Source organism: Ranitomeya imitator, chromosome 6 (genome assembly GCF_032444005.1).
Source record: "Ranitomeya imitator isolate aRanImi1 chromosome 6, aRanImi1.pri, whole genome shotgun sequence".
Lineage (NCBI taxonomy): Eukaryota > Metazoa > Chordata > Amphibia > Anura > Dendrobatidae > Ranitomeya > Ranitomeya imitator.
In genome coordinates, this window is record NC_091287.1 from 221907758 (window position 1) to 221925258 (window position 17501).

At 48.7% G+C, this 17501-nt stretch overlaps 1 protein-coding gene across 5 annotated transcripts in view; it reads left to right on the top strand.

Moving 5' to 3' along the window:
• The window catches only part of TMEM245 (transmembrane protein 245), a 145427-nt gene that overhangs the window by 52955 nt on the left and 74971 nt on the right, over positions 1-17501 (top strand). For 4 of the 5 annotated variants that reach the window (XR_011314034.1, XR_011314035.1, XM_069730492.1 and 1 more), the window contains exons 5-7: positions 3682-3876; positions 9460-9629; positions 16402-16425. Coding sequence is in view for 3 of the 5 variants with exons in the window: in XM_069730492.1 (XP_069586593.1) it covers positions 3682-3876; positions 9460-9629; positions 16402-16425 (389 nt within the window). In the remaining 2 variants the exon portion in view is untranslated. The remainder of the gene's footprint in view (positions 1-3681; positions 3877-9459; positions 9630-16401; positions 16426-17501) is intronic. The other variant, XM_069730493.1, reaches the window with a different exon arrangement.

Here is a 17501-nt window from a genome sequence, read left to right on the forward strand (position 1 = left end):
TGGGACGGGGCTCGGGCACGTTGCTGGTACGGGTCAGGAGGATGGTAGTGGCTGTAGTGAGGGACAGTGGCTGAAGGGGGGCAGGTGCAGGATGGGTGGCAAGTGCGGTGGCTTTGGAGGCAATGAGCGCTAGAGTAGACTGGCAGGCTTCCATTACTTGCATCTGCTGATCAGTAGATAGCTTCTCCATTTGCTCGAGTACCGACCGGAAAAAAGTGTGGATCGGTGACTGACTTGCCTCTGAACGCATCGTTAGCAGAAGTGTATGCAACTCGAGTATGCTTTTATTTATTAAATTGAAACCTGCAGCCATTTGCTCAGACAACTTTGAGACAGTTCTGAAAGGATGAGTTCAGGTGCAAGAACTCGGGCACATAGCTCTATACCTGACCCCTCTGCCGCTGGCGCCCCGAAGCCACAGGTGTACTAGAGGTGACAGCAGCAGAGGCGTGGGGTACAGGAAAAGCTATATCCTCACCAGCAGATTCATGCAATGGAACTGGCCAGGATGCTCCAGCGCTGGTGGATGGTATTGAGGGATGGGTGGGAAGGCTGGGAAGGTGCGGTGGACTCCTGAGGGATCGCCCCAGAAGGGTTCAACGCAGCTGCAGGCTCCCGAGTGCTCCCGACAGTGCTGTGGAACAAAGAAAAAAAAACGTAATTAATATACTGATATTGCATGGCCCTTGCTGAAACAACAAAAGAGGGTTAGACATGTAAAACATTGCTTATTACATGTTGTAGGTAATATTTACCTTCGGGTATCTGCTGCTGCGCCCTCCAGAATCACTCGGGGCCCGCATCTCTTTGTTGCACTCCTTCTTAAAGGGAACCTGTCACCCCGTTTTTTGAGATTGAGATATAAATACTGTTAAATAGGGCCTGTGCTGTGCGTTACTATAGTGTATGTAGTTTACCCTGATTCCCCATGTATGCCGAGAAATACATTACCAAAGTCGGCGTTTTCGCCTGTCAATCAGGCTGGTCTGGTCAGGTGGGCGTGTTCACAGCGTTCTTTTCTTCCCCAGGTTTCCGTTGGTGGCGTAGTGGTGTGCGCATGTCCAAGGTCCGGATTCCCTGTGCCCACGTGAAGACACAGCGCGCGATCTGCGCTGTCATTCCTTTCATCGGTGCGGGCGGCCATCTTCCTGGGGCCGCGCGTGCGCAGATGTAGTGCTCTGCTGCACGGGGCTTCAGGAAAATGGCCGCGGGATGCCGCGCGTGCGCAGAAGAGATCGCGGCGGCCATTTTCCCAAAGCCGAGATGCAAACTCGGCTTTGGGAAAATGGCCGCCGCGATCTCTTCTGCGCACGCGCGGCATCCCGCGGCCATTTTCCTGAAGCCCCGTGCAGCAGAGCACTACATCTGCGCACGCGCGGCCCCAGGAAGATGGCCGCCCGCACCGATGAAAGGAATGACAGCGCAGATCGCGCGCTGTGTCTTCACGTGGGCACAGGGAATCCGGACCTTGGACATGCGCACACCACTACGCCACCAACGGAAACCTGGGGAAGAAAAGAACGCTGTGAACACGCCCACCTGACCAGACCAGCCTGATTGACAGGCGAAAACGCCGACTTTGGTAATGTATTTCTCGGCATACATGGGGAATCAGGGTACACTACATACACCATAGTAACGCACAGCACAGGCCCTATTTAACAGTATTTATATCTCAATCTCAAAAAACGAGGTGACAGGTTCCCTTTAAAGCGATCCCTGATAGACCGCCACCTCTTCACAATCCTCTCACCTGTAAAAAAGGAGAAACACAAATTGGTTAAGATACAGTCCTTTGAATGCATCAACATAACTGAACTGTGTATACTTACGTTATTGATTCTGGGCCCGAACATCGAGGTCCTCTCAGTTCTCAACTAGCTGTTGGCATACTTGTTCCCAGAGTCGTCGGGTCACGATGACATCAGCATGGCGGCGGTCACCCATGTTCCACAGCGGCTCCCTGTCTAGGATCAGATCGATGAGGAGGTCAATATTGAGGCCGACCTCCTCACCATCCGAATCAGGAGCATGCTGTGAAGCCTGTTATAAAAAAAAGGGCAAAAAAAAAATAAAATTAGATTCAAAACAAAGAAAATACCAAAAAACAACAACAACAAAAAAGACGCTTACAGACGCTAGGCTCTTGCTGGAAGGCAGGCAGGCTAGGCTCTTGCTGGAAGGCAGGCAGGCTAAGCTCTTGCTGAAAGGCAGGCAAGGCTCTTGCTGGAAGGCAGGCAGGCTAGGCTCTTGCTGGAAGGCAGTCAGGCTAGGCTCTTGCTGGAAGGCAGGCAGGCCAGGCTCTTGCTGGAAGGCAGGCAGGCTAATCTCTTGCTGGAAGGCAGGCAGGCAAGGCTCTTTCTGGAAGGCAGACAGGCTAGGCTATTGCTGGAAGGCAGGCAGGCTAGGCTCTTGCTGGAAGGCAGGCTAGGCTCTTGTTGGAAGGCAGTCAGGCTAGGCTCTTGCTGGAAGGCAGGCTAGGCTCTTGCTGGAAGGCAGGCTAGGCTCTTGCTGGAAGGCAGGCAGGCTAGGCTCTTGCTGGAAGGCAGGCAGGCTATGCTATTGCTGGAAGGCAAGCAGACAAAGCTCTTGCTGGAAGGCAGGCAGGCAAGGCTCTTGATGGAAGGCAGGCAGGCAAGGCTCTTGCTGGAAGGCAGGCAGGCAACGCTCTTGCTGGAAGGCAGGCAGGCTCGGCTCTTGCTGGCAGGCAGGAAAGGCTCTTGCTGGAAGGCAGGCAGGCAAGGCTCTTGCTGGAAGGCAAGCAGGCTAGGCTTTTGCTGGAAGGCAGGCAGGCTAGGCTTTTGCTGGAAGGCAGGCAGACTAGGCTCTTGCCGGCAGGCAGGCAAGGCTCTTGCTGGAAGGCAGGCAGGCTAGGCTCTTGCTGGAAGGCAGGCAGGCTAGGCTCTTGCTGGAAGGCAGGGTGTTGGCTCTCTTGCTGGAAGGCTGGAAATGAGTGAGGGCCTCAATGACACTGTTTTATATGTGTCCTGGGGCAGCTCTATAGGTTCTGAGCATGCTCAGATTAAAAAACTGGATCAGGCCGCCGGATCCGCCTTTTATCGGATCCGGCCCTTCCGGCTTTTTTGCCGCAGACAAAAAACGTTACAGTAGACGTTTTTTTCCAGACGCCGGAATCGAAATTTTCGCCGGATCTGAAAAAAAACTGAAGGAACGCTGGGCCATCCGGCGCTAATATAAGTCAATGGGGAAAGACCGATTCCGGTTTTTATTTTTGCCGGTTCCGGTTTTTCGGAAAAGAGCCGTAATCAGCCGGAATGAAAAAACCTGATGTGTGAAAGTAGCCTAAGTGATTTAAAAAAGAAAACGATGACTTATACAGCCACTCAAAAGTTGACATGTCATCGTTCCCTGTAACGTTGGCTCTTCATACTTGGTGGATCTTGGAAAATTAGTTGTGATTCCTACTATTTCCATGACAACCTTCCATTTTTTAGGGTTGAGGCTGGAGCATGTCCCAGCGACAGAATAGTTTATATGAAGGACTTATTCAAAATTATTTTCTTTGGGACAAACCATAAATTTACAGAACGTAATGTGGGGATGATTCATAGCTAGTGGTCAGACTGCATGTGAACTGTAGATGAAAGACTTGGTGCTTGTTAACTATGCTATGAGTTATTCATATTGTAATTTTATGTAATTAATTTTTTTATTTTTCAGAAGAATTTGTTACAAATGAGACACCGACCACACCCAGTTCATTTTCATTAGGAAGACAAAGAAGTGATATTGGAGCATTTCTTAAAAAAAAGAAAACCAGCGACATCTACTTTGTTTTACTTGTATGGGCCATAGTCATTGTCCAGCTGTGGCTTCATCTGTGGATCGTACAGCTCCTTCCAGTGCCTATTGCTGGTAAGCGCTATGGCATAAAGTTCATCAGGAGCCAGACTCCCTACACATATATTTTATAACATGAATTAAGGGACAGTGGAATGCCCTTACTGAGCTGATATTGGGACCTGGTGCTATAGGTAGATCATTGTTACTGTCATCTCGTGTAAGGTAATTTAGGCTCTATCTCTGAAGAGATAATAGAAAGAATAAATGTATCTTGGGCAATATGGGGAAAAAAAATCTTTTGTGAACTTGTCATACACCTTTGGAAAGACCCTAAAAACCATGTCTGACACCCCAATTCAGGTTACTAATCGAGGCTGAAGCACAGTTCTGTCAGCGATTTTTCACTCTAAACTTGTGATGTCCAGAATGACGACCTTCATTATCCACCCTTGACCAACTTTACACTTTTTTTTACTTCTTCCTTCAGTGGACTAGAATTCTTTCTAATTCAGTATGTAGAAAAAATCAGTCTAATGCTGGCTTAGCAGAAAAATACAATTGCATGTTTTATTTACCTAATGGTATAAAGGAAGGTGCTTTTTTCATGGATTTGATATGACTTACCGTATTTTTCGGACTATAAGACGCAGCGGACTATAAGGCGCACCCTGGTTTTAGAGGTGGAAAATAGGGAAAAAAAATATTTGAAGCTAAAAAATGTGGTAAAATATTTAATAACATAAATGACATACTATTATATGTGGTGTTATTATATATAATAGTATGTTATTATGTTGGAAGCTGCGGGACCAGTGTGGTGTCTGTAAAGCACTATATGAAGATGCTGGAGGGTGAGTATAAGAATGGGGGCACAGGGCTTATATTTAAAGCACCAGTCCAGCACTGCAAAATAACACTGGAGTGCTGCTTTAAAATCCCATGGGAGAACTATAACTCCCAGCATGTCCTGCAGATCCTATGACATGCTGGGAGTTATAGTTCACCAAAGGAGTGGCAGAGTGCTTTATTGTGTTTTGTAAAGACTAACCTCTTAAATGTGGCAGCCAGCCACACTGTGGTGAGGTTAAAGCTGGAGCATCCCATTACTGTACACAGAGCAGTCCCTCTTTCCTTTCCACAGCACAGGTTATGATGAAGCTGCAGATTCTAGTGGAGACTGGAGAGCCTGAAGGACCTGTGATGATGTCAAGAAGAGGGAGGGCTCTGAGCTGCCATGTGATGCTCCAGCCCGCCCACTCCTGACATCATCACAGGTCCTCCTGCACAGAACTCAGTGTCCAGCTCAGGCATGGCAGGCAGGTATGCAGCCATCTCCTCTCTCCCTTGGCCCCTGCTGCTGCCTCCTCTCCCCCAGACACACAGACCTGCCCAGCTGCTGCAGGAATCAGCGCTGGAGAAGCCATGTGTGTCCCTGCTTAAGCATTTGCTGCTCCCGACTCACTGCTCAGCTGATAGGTGGGCGGGGAGCCGCTAATGAATATTCACTGCACTTAATCATCGGGAGCACATGGTTTCTCCAGCACTGATTCTGGGCAGTGGGGACATCCTGAAGTGGGATAACAGTGCGATCCCACTCACTGCTGCCCCCCTCCCCACATGCTACATCCGTACCATAAGATGCACCCACACTTTCCTCCCAAATTTGGAGGAAAAAAAGTGCATCTTATGGTCGGAAAAATACGGTACTTGCATACTTATGCAGTTACAAAAGCAAATAATAACTACCTATTTTCTAGTTTGACTGAAAATTTATATATATAGAGAGAGAGAGAGATGAAAAAACCAGCACAAAATTAATTATAGGGTACAAAGCTTCCCAGGCATGTACCAATCCCAGTAAGTATATCCACAAAAATTGGTAGCAGCACACCGCAATAGAGTCAAATCGCGTGCAGTTTAATTGCCCATCTGGCGACGTTTCGTGTGTAACACCTGGACATGTTGATGCATCAAGCACACAAAACGGCTGTCGTCCGTCTGTGTTCCGCGCATTCCTTGGATGGTACAATAAAGGACTCTGGTCACACAGCAATCCGGTGAGTGCTGCATCATTTTTCTTAAATTTTCTGAGCACACATGTTTTTTCATGCAAGCACCACATACCGGTTGCAGTATGCCGACTTTCATCAGCCCTTTAGGATCATATCTAGACATATACTGTATTCTGAGCAATCCCTTGGTGCCTTTCACTTTTGGATCTTTTTGGTTACCATAGAAATGGTTGAGGCAGCAAAGAAAACTACACTTTTATTAGAAGATGGACCAAAAAATAAACAATCTACTGAAGAAATTTTAAAATACTAATTTTTCAATTACATGTGTGGTCACATGTGTTTTTTCGCAGGTTTGGCAGCTGGAAAATTTAAGACAAGGCACTTCTAAAGAGGAAATTTTTTCCTACTTTTCTGTACATAAAAAACCACACAGGCTTCCTTGCAGATGTCTCCCAAAGTTAGTGAGACCTGCAGCCAGAAAAGTGGTGTTGTCTTTACATGGCAATACCGGTTTTCTGAAAAAGGGGATTGGTGATGCCATCTCCAAATCAAAACATTGGCCTATTCCATTCTAGGGGGAATCATAGTAACATAGTTAGTAAGGCCGAAAAAAGACATTTGTCCATCCAGTTCCTTATATATTATTTCTTGAAAGCTTGCAGTTTGTTACCATCTTTTCAGTTAGCCATTAAAAGGTATCAACCACTGAGGACTCTCAATTCTAAATATTTTTCTATCTACTGGCTAACACGGTACCAAGATATATTTCTTTCCTTTATTATTTCTAAACACTCTTTTTCGGTGATTGCTTTGTATCTCTGTTCATACTGCACCCACACACATAAATGATACACCATTTGAAAGGTAAACTTGCCCCCTTCAGCAAGAAAATAGCCAAACCAACCACACATTCACAATGTGATCACAAAATACAGTTAACATTCATTTTCATAAATCTGCAGTAAGGAAAAATGACCTGCAGGTGGCACCTCACTACCCCAAAGCTCCGTACCACAAAGCTGCTTACAAACATCACAAACGAATCCTAACATTTTCCTTGGGGGCTTTCCAGCTAGTTGAACTCCTTGCCCAACCGATTTCAGGCAAATTGGAGGATTGCACACTTCACTGCAGGTGAGTCACATGCAAACACATTTGTAATCATGCACTGCCTATTCAATTTCACACTTGCTCCATTTATACTCCACCAACACACACAAATGATACACCAACTGAAAGATCAAATTACCTGCAGTTGGCATTTGCCTTGGGGTCTTTCCAGCTTGCCGAGGTGCTTGCCCAGCCTATTTCAGGCAAATTCGAGGATTGCACACTTCACTGCAAGTGAGTCACAGCATACTGCGATTTTACATGCACGTAGAATACGACCGAGAAAAACAGTGGTCCAAGTGCTATGCTACTGTATGTTTTCTCGCATAGCACTTGTCCGCATTCTACGGTAGTGTGACTCCAGCCTTATTCTCTTACATGACTATCCCGCACACACAGAAAGCGGCAGTACTTTGTGTATCCACTTTGGAGACCAAGTAAGAGGCCAACCACCTATAAGTTACCACCGAGGGGTCACAAATGTTGGTCATATTTCAGGCACCTCAACATCCGTTTCATGTCTTCATAGGTTTCTTTCATATTAACTGCATAACCAACTGGAATTTAAGGTAGTGCATTGCCATTAGTCATGTTTTGGACGCATCAATGAAGGGCCTCCATTCCTCTGGATTATGGCTAATCTTCAGAGCTTCCATTAAACTTGGGATGTTGCTTCATGCCACAATATCGCACTTCATTAAGACGTATTGGACAACATCTTTATCACGGAATCCGAACATTGTCTGCTTGGAGATTTTACTGCTGTAGCCTGGAACCTAAGAGCTCAACCTTAAACTTGGGCTTAAACTTGTTCAGTTCACTTTGCTTCATGACACCAAGCGCCTTCCTCTTCCTTACTTGACCCGACTTAAAATGTGAAAATGTTCTGGTGCTTTTGGAACCGACAGTTCTTCTGTATGTGGTATTTAACCCAACTTTTGTCCTGATCTCCTATTCTGCAGACAAAATGCAGGTTGTAGGCTTTCCATATCATGGAAGTCAAGTTTCGCTGTTTTGACACAAAAGTGACTATTACGCAAATGTAGAAAAACTACCCGTTATATTAATGCAAAACAAGGCATATCTGAAAAAATATATAGAAACATGTCAATATGATAAGAAATCCTAAAACTGTATACCTTATACAGAGAGCATTTATAAAAGTAGGTGATGCAACTGTAATTAGGATCACATGATGTGAGCGGAGTTGCCGTTTTTTTGATTGGTCACCCTAAGATGATAGAATACTGAAGACTCAAGTGACTAAATACAAAATACTGTATTTTATGCTTGAGAAGGCCATTTGGCCGAAATGTTGCTCTTTTTCTGTTTCCTCACTACTATGATATTTTAAAAATTTTGGAATTTTGGATTTTATAAAGATCCCTATGGTGCTTCTTATATCTTTCGATTTGCAAGAACGATAGGAGAAAGAATATCAGATTTTTACTCTTCCAATGAATGTATCTTGAAATCCATCAAAGAAGAATTTAAAGGGAATCTGTCACCCCAAAATTCGCCTATAAACTTAGGCACCAGCATCAGGGGCTTATCTGATGATAATGTGTGCAAAATGTAAAGCGCTGCGGAATATGTTAGCGCTATATAAAAAAAATTATTATTATTATTATTATCTACAGCATTCTGTAATGCTGTAGATAAGCCCCTGATGTAACCTGAAAGGTAAGAAAAACAGGTTAGGTTATACTCACCTGGGGCGGTCCCGGTTCGGTCCGGTCCGATGGGCGTCGCGGTCCGTGTCCGGCGCCTCCCATCTTCATACGATGATGTCCTCTTCTTTGCTTCCTGCCGCGGCTCCTGCGCAGGCGTACTTTATCTGCCCTGTTGAGGGCAGCGTAAAGTACTGCAGTGCGCAGGCGCTGGGCCTCACTGACCTTTCCCGGCGCCTGCACACTGCAGTACTTTGCTCTGCATTTCATAGGCATTTCTGAACAAATGTGTATTTTTTTTATTTTTTTTTTAATCGGGCAGAAGGGTAATTTGAACTTTTAAATTTCTTTTAAAAACATTTTTTACACTTTTTACTTGCTTCATTAGTCTCCTTAGGAGACTTGAAGCTGCAATGTTATGATCGCTTGTTAAACTCATAGCAGGGCTCCAGCAGAAATGCTCATCTGCTATAAACGCCGGCCACGGTGCTGCGTCCATAGCAGGTCAACAATGACCACCACGGGCGTCTCCTACAGACCCCTGGTTGTCATGCCAACCGCGCCAATCATGGGGCGCTGATGAGCGGAGTTGGTGAATCAATTCCGGCACGATCATGTTAAATGCCTCTGTCAGAGATTGACAGCAGCATTTAACATGGTAACAGCTGTCATATGCCGGAAAAGATGTGGGCTCAGCACAGGAGCCTGCATTAAAGGGGGAAACATGACATATGCCATATACACATCATATGTTGTGACGTGGTCAAAACCCATTGTAGGCAAGTTTCAGAATAGCAGAACAAATGTTATGTAAAAACTCTGCTAAAGGGAACTAAGGTTGTATTTCCATTTTGTATTAGTTTTTGCAGTTAAAAAGCTGGTGATCCACTTTGGAATCATTGGTTTTTTGGGGAATCGTTTTGGCTGCTGGTGGGAAGTGATTGAAGAGTTTGTGAGGGAACGTAAAGAAGCTTTGGCACCCAGACCAATTCGAGGACTGGGAAAGTTTGTTCTGAAAGTTGACAGTAAGGTAAGTGCCTCTTGTTTTGTTCAGTGCACATGACTGACATACAGCATTCAAAATGTAGTTTTTATTTAGCCACATCATGTATTAGCATATATTAATTCTTACTTATGTTCCTAGTCTAATGTTGTTTTTATTTCATATTTAAGTGTCACGAAAATTTGATTAGTGTTAATGCTTTTTGAAAAATTACAATTATATTCTATGTATGGAACTCATTCTGCAAATACAACATTTGTATATAAGGCTTTGTGCTATGTTTACATGGATTTTGGAGGTCTTACCATGTTGCACGATCTCTGTTATCGCCATCAATGTAAGCTTTGATTAGTGTTGTCGTAGAAATATATAGCGCTCTCTTGCTATGTATTTGTCCCCTGTTACGTGTGTGCCCTTTTGTTTCTTTATCGCCTCTCATTGGGGGACACAGGAACCATGGGTGTATGCTGTTGCCACTAGGAGGCTGACACTATGCAAATAAAAAAGTTAGCTCCTCCTCTGCAGTGTACACCCCACCGACTGGCATTAAACTCTTCAGTTTAGCTTAGTGTCAGTAGGAGGTGGACACGGGTCTTTCATTAGACCCTTATCTACCTCAATGTGCGTCGTTTCTTTTCAGGTTTTCCTGGAGGGATACAGGGTGAACAGTCACATCTGTAGTCCCACAATACGGACTATGAGTACGGTGTGTACTGCCACCCCGTATCCTCACAGATCCCTCACCAGGACCAAGATCCTAGCACACAAGCGTGCTCAGAAGTCCGGTCCTGGCTCCGTCCCCCACCCACTCGCCCACCAGAGCCTGTCGGTCGGAGGAGACGAGGACGTCCATCAGCAGCTCCTATGGACGTCTGATACCTTCTCAAGGTTAGTAGCAGACGACGTGGGATTTTACTAGGTGAGTATTCTAAAGGGGTTCCCAGGACGCGGCGCTTTCTCTGTTCCCTGCGCGGTGGCTCTTTCTGACGTGGCGGGGTAACTTTTCCATGCCCCACCGCGTTCCTCCAGCGCCCCAGCCTCCCGGGGCCTGCTTGCGGTCCCTGGCTCCTAATTTAGGCCCCGGGGCCTACTTGCGGCGTACCTCCTACCCTCCTCAGCGTTCTATACAGCGGCCTCACAGGCGTCGCTCACCTCCACAGCCAGCACCGTTGCTTCCGGCGGTCACCGGCTCCCAATTTAGGCCCCGGCTTTTCCGGGGCCTACTCCGGCGACTCTTCTCCGGCGGCAGCACTTTTTCATGCGGCGGCTGCCACGCCGCTCTGCCGGGCAGCGTCTGCGCCGCGGGGGTTCTTCTCAGCGGTCACCGGCTCCTAATTTAGGCCCCGGCTTTTCCGGGGCCTACTCCGGCGACTCTTAACCGGCTGCAGCGCTCTCTTCATGCGGCGGCTGCCGCGCCGCTCTGCCGGGCAGCGTCTGCGCCGCGGGGGTTCGCAGCGGGCACCGGCTTCTAATATAGGCCCCGGCTTTTCCCGGGGCCTACTTCCGGTTTGCGCGCTCCCTCTCTTTCGGTCTGCGGGCGGGCTTTTTTCTCGCCCGACATATTTTTGTCCTGCCCACCGGCGCCTCCGTGGCTGGCTCCTCCCACTTCCTCCAGGGAATGAGTCACTCTTCTGGTGTGCACTCCGCAGCAGCAGCACCAGCTCAGCCCCGCACGTGTTTTTTTTCTGTGAGCTCAGCGATCTGCACAGAATACGGCCCCTCAGGACAGGAGTTCTCAGCTGACAAGTGGGACATTTTCCAGGACCGGGTCCGTGAGTAGCTGCACTGCAGACTGACACCCTTCTCTGCCCCACTGTCCCCTAACCCACTGGCATCTTCAGGGATCTCTCAAAATGTCTTCTAAAGGGGGCCGCGCTCGTCCTCCTACCTCTTCATCTTCTGCCCTAGTCACGTACTTTGCATGTTCGTCCTGTAACTGCAAACTTCCCTCAGGTCAGTCCTCTCCGCTGTGTCAGTCCTGCAGCAACCCGATTGTTCCCACCGCCCAGGACCCCCCGACTGTTCCGCCCGAGAGTGATCCCCCCATCCCAGGCTGGGCCGCCTCTCTGTCACAATCGGTGGCCGATTTAACACGGGTATCTCAAACCTTGGTGTCCGCGCTGGATCGGTTACCCCTGCAGACCCCTGCCGTGGCCAGCGGGTCGCAGGAACCGCCACCCGAGACCTCCTTGCCAAGCTACAAAAGGTCCAGACAGGAACGTCGGTCTGAGTCCTCTTCGCGTTCCATCTCGCCGCCCGGTCCTCCCCCGCGGTTGGTGTCGCACCGTTCCTCCTCCCCTGAGTCAGGCGAGGCTTTATCTGATGCGCCCTCAGAGGAGATTTCGGAGCTGGATCCTAGCCAAATCGCCACCATGAGTGAGTCGGTCCAGAACCTCATTCGGGCTATAAAACAAACATGTGGCATTAAGGATCCCTCTACGGAACCCGCAGATCAGGCGGTTTCGTTTAGACGGGCCCAACCACCTTCAAAATTTTTTGCTCCTCATCCTGAATTCGAGGAAATCCTGGCCAGAGAGAGAGAGAATCCGACCAGACGTTTTCAGAGGGGAAAACGCCTGGGGGTGTTATATCCTTTTTCACCAGATCTTACCGCCAATTGGACGGTCTCTCCCTCGGTGGATCCCCCTGTTTCCAGGCTGTCCACCAACACGGTACTTCCACTGTCCGGTGGAGCGTCTCTGAAGGATTCTAACGACAGAGTTATAGAATCCTTCGCGAAATCTGCCTTTGAAGTGGCTTCAGCAGCGCTATGCCCAGCCTTTGCTTCCACTTGGGCTTCAAAATCCATCTCAAAATGGGCCAAGGATCTACGGCGAGGTATCCTGGACGGGGCTCCTCCAGCGCAATTAGCGGAACTTGCCAACCAGATTTCCCACGCTGGTGAATACCTGGTTTCCGCCTCCCTGGATGTCGCCTCTTGTGCGGCTCAGGCTTCCAGCAATGCCGTTGCCATCCGCCGGACCGTTTGGCTCAAGGCCTGGCAGGCGGACTTGTCCTCCAAAAAGTCCCTCACTAGTCTGCCCTTCCAGGGCTCTCGTCTCTTTGGTTCCCAGCTGGACCAGATCATTAAGGACGCCACTGGGGACACAAGTTCCCTTCTTCCCCAGGCTAAACCTCGTCGCCCCCCTCCTAGACGACAGTTTCGCTCGTTTTGGCCTTTTCGTCGCTTCGCTGCATCAAACGCCTTTTCCCAGCAGCAACAGAGGCCACAGGCACGTCAAGAGAAGAAGGCGGTGTCCTTCAGGCCCACTCCGTCCTGGCATCCTCGCTATTCCCAGGGTAGATCGTCCAGGCCCAGGACTGGAAGATCCACCTCCGCATGACTCTCTGCAAGACTCCAGCCCAACTCCCAGTTTGGGCGGCCGTCTTCTCCGTTTCAGGGACATCTGGATTTCCGCAGTAGAGGATGCATGGGTCAGGGAAGTTGTATCCTCGGGATACAAAATAGAGTTCGCCTCCCGACCCAGGGATCGCTTCTTCCAATCCCGTCCTCCAAAAGATCCCGCTCTGGTTCCGGGCTTCTTCGCAGCCATCGCTTCTTTGCTCAAATCCGGGGTAATCGTTCCCGTCCCAGAAAAGGAACGGTACACGGGTTTCTACTCGAACCTCTTTGTGGTACCGAAAAAGGACGGCAAGGTTCGTCCCATTCTGGACCTCAAATTGCTGAACAGGAGGGTTCGCCTGAGACACTTCAGGATGGAATCCCTTCGTTCAGTAATTGCTTCCATGGAGGCTCAGGAATTTCTATGCTCTATAGATATCCAGGACGCCTACCTACATGTTCCAATATTTCCCGAACATCACCGTTTCCTGCGCTTCGCAGTGCAACAAGACCATTTTCAGTTCGTCGCCCTGCCGTTCGGTCTCGCAACCGCGCCAAGGGTGTTCACGAAGATCATGGCGGCGCTGATGGCCATCTTGAGAGTCAGAGGCTTGGTCCTATTTCCATATCTCGACGACATTCTCATCAAGGCTCCGTCCTTTGCTCAGGCCCACGAAAGCCTGTCCATTGTTCTCGACACCTTAGCCCGTTTCGGGTGGCTGGTCAACCGGAAGAAGTCCTGCCTTATTCCTTCTCAGCGCATCATCTTTCTGGGCATGCTCTTCGACACTCGTCAGTCCAGAGTCTTCCTTCCCAAGGACAAGAGATCCACCCTTTGTCGGGACATACTCTTGCTCCAGGGTCCTCGGCCTCCCTCCCTCCGATCGGCCATGAGGGTTCTGGGGAGGATGGTAGCTACCTTGGAAGCGATTCCCTTCGCCCAATTCCATTCTCGACCCCTTCAGCAAGCCATTCTGTCTCAGTGGGACAGGTCGGTCTTCTCCCTGGATCGGCCGATCAGACTCTCCTTTCGGGTCAAGCGGTCTCTCAACTGGTGGCTGACGTCACCTCTCATCTCCCAGGGCAGGTCCTTCCTTCCGGTTCACTGGCAGGTGGTGACAACGGATGCCAGCCTGATCGGCTGGGGTGCGGTTTTTCGCCACCTGACGGTTCAGGGCCGTTGGTCGCCGCAGGAGTCTGCGCTGCCGATCAACGTCCTCGAGATTCGGGCCATCTTTCTGTCCCTCCGCCATTGGGAAAGGATCCTCAGGGGCCTTCCAGTCCGGATCCACGGCTGTGGCATATGTCAACCATCAGGGGGGGACTCGGAGCTCCTTGGCCCTTGCCGAGGTATCCAAGATCCTCCTTTGGGCAGAGGCTACGGTTCCGGTGATATCCGCAGTGCATATCCCCGGCGTAGAAAACTGGGCCGCCGACTTCCTCAGCCGCGAGGGTCTCGCGGCAGGGGAATGGTCCCTGCATCCGGAGGTCTTCCATCAGATTTGTCTTCGATGGGGAACTCCGGATGTGGATCTCACGGCGTCTCGAATCAACAGGAAGGTTCCGCAATTCGTCTCCAGGTCACGCGATCCTCTCGCAGTGGGCGTCGATGCTCTGGCCATTCCTTGGTCACAGTTCGAGCTGCCCTACCTGTTCCCACCCCTTCCATTACTTCCCAAACTGTTGAAGAAGATCAAAGCGGAAGGGGTGCCGGTCATCCTGATCGCCCCGGATTGGCCCAGGAGAGCTTGGTTCGCGGAGCTCGTCAACCTTCTCGCGGACGCTCCCTGGCGCCTTCCAGACAGGCCCGATCTGCTGTCCCAGGGTCCGATCTGCCACCCGAATTCTCGGTCGCTCAGTTTAACGGCGTGGCTGTTGAGACCGCGGTTCTAAGGGCGTCCGGCCTTTCGGACCGGGTGATTCACACCATGATTCAGGCTCGGAAGCCTTCGTCTTCCAGGATCTACTACCGCACCTGGAAGGCTTACTTCCGTTGGTGCGAGTCCAACCGCGTTCCGCCTATGGTTTTTTCCCTGCCTTCTCTTTTGGCCTTCCTTCAGGCAGGACTGGATTCGGGTCTGGCCCTTAGCTCCCTGAAGGGTCAGGTCTCTGCGCTTTCCATCCTCTTTCAGAAGACCTTGGCCTCTCGACCACAGGTTAAGACCTTCTTTCAGGGGGTAGCACACGCCGTCCCGCCGTACAGGGCCCCTGTGGAGGCATGGAACCTAAACCTGGTACTGGACGTTTTGAAGGTTTCTCCCTTTGAACCTCTTAGGGAGATTCCTCTATCAGTTTTATCTTGGAAGGTGGCCTTTCTCGTGGCCATCACGTCCATTCGCCGCGTTTCCGAGCTGGCGGCACTTTCTTGCCGCCCTCCGTTTTTGGTCATTCACCAGGACAAGGTGGTCTTCCGACCCCCACCTTCTTTTCTTCCTAAGGTGGTTTCCACCTTCCACCTCAACGAGGACATCGTTCTACCTTCCTTTTGTCCTGCTCCGACTCATCCTCTGGAGCGATCGTTGAACAAGCTCGACCTCGTCAGGGCAGTGAGGATTCTGGATAGAACATCCACTTTCCGGAAGACGGATTCTTTTTTCGTCATTCCTGATGGCACGCGTAGAGGCCAGCCGGCTTCTAAAGCGACACTTGCTCGATGGATCAGAATGGCAATTTTGGAAGCTTACCGGGTCAAGAACAGAGTGCCCCCTCCTGGGATTAAGGCTCACTCTACCCGGGCAGTTGGCGCCTCCTGGGCGGTGCACCACAGGGCTTCCGCCCTACAGCTGTGCAAAGCGGCAACTTGGTCTTCCATCCACACGTTCGCCAAATTTTACAAGGTCCATACCTACGCATCGGCGGACGCCAGCCTAGGCAGAAGGATCCTGCAGGCGGCAGTGGTGAGTCCTCTGACCTGATGGAAGTCTGTTTTTCCCGCCCTTGGGACTGCTTTGGGACGTCCCATGGTTCCTGTGTCCCCCAATGAGAGGCGATAAAGAAAACAGGATTTTTGGTTGCTTACCGTAAAATCTGTTTCTTGAAGCCTCCATTGGGGGACACAGCTCCCTCCCAATGTTTTCTGTTGTTATCTGTTCTATGACTGTTCTCACGTTACAGTTCTCAAGTTTGTGGTTATGGTTTTTCAACCTTGTTTCATTATCTCCTACTGCTTTCTCACTAACTGAAGAGTTTAATGCCAGTCGGTGGGGTGTACACTGCAGAGGAGGAGCTAACTTTTTTATTTGCATAGTGTCAGCCTCCTAGTGGCAGCAGCATACACCCATGGTTCCTGTGTCCCCCAATGGAGGCTTCAAGAAACAGATTTTACGGTAAGCAACCAAAAATCCTGTTTTTTACCACATTGTATTTGCACATTATTCACTAATGTTCTGCTGTCTTCTCTTCCTCCTATTTTCTCCTTGCCTCTTTTTTCCAATGCACTTTCTTGCTTACATAAAGATGTGGCATTGGCTTAATGAGCAGGTAAAGCAACAGCTTATTGAACTGGTTGTCTTCTGAAATAAGCTCATGTCCATGTGTTTAACACAAAGTGCTCACACACATCAAGAAGTGGCTGTGTATACACCTTAGGATGGCCAAACACTAGAGATTTTGGATTGCAGAAAAAATGCTAGTTTTGATCATATTTTGCTGACCATTTTGTGACATTTATGTATTTTACTCATACAGCTGCATCATATTTTAGAGTATTTTATAGATATTGTCATCACTAGTCCCAACCGAGGCTCACAATCTAAATTCCCTATCAATATTTCTTTGGAGTGTGGGAGGAAACCCATGCAAACATGGGGAGAACATAACCAGCTCCTTGCAGATGATGTCCTTCATGGGAATGGAAGCCAGGACCTCAGCGCTGCAAATCAACAGTGCTAACTACTGAGCCACTGTGCTGCAATAACACAATTGCGTGTGATTGATACAAATCTTTGGCAGCTGTCTATTGAGAGGTTGATCTTCCATATTGGACTTGGCCTTTTTCTGGTGCAAAAAGTTGAAAAGTTATATTCATGATGGAACAACAAATCTGACACTCCTAAATTGGAGGCCATAGTAAGTCCGAGATCACGGCATTGATGGACAGTGATTTGTCATTTTACCCTTTGACATTATTTTTCAAGACATCCTGCACAGTCAATTCATAAATGAAAAGAAAACGGTCTCTGAAATCAATACTGTATGGCCAGGTATAAGCTTTACAAACGTTCATTCCATGCTGAAACATTAATGTAATGCAATTTGTTCCTTTGAGTACATGTGCAGTAGCTGTCATTTTGTACAGCATTGACACAAGCATTGGTTTGCTATGCATCAGTTATAAAGGTGGCCATACACATTAAAGTTGATAAATATTGATTTCACCCCCAAAAATTGTTCATCTGTTGAATTTTTTCAACAGACAGGCTGAGGACAGTCATCATCTCTTTTTGATCGTTTACCAGATGATCATTCTGCAAATGGTTGTTTAGCCATCTAATATATATGGCCACCTTAAAGGGAATTTGTTACCCCCCAAAATGCATATTCATTGGGCTATATGG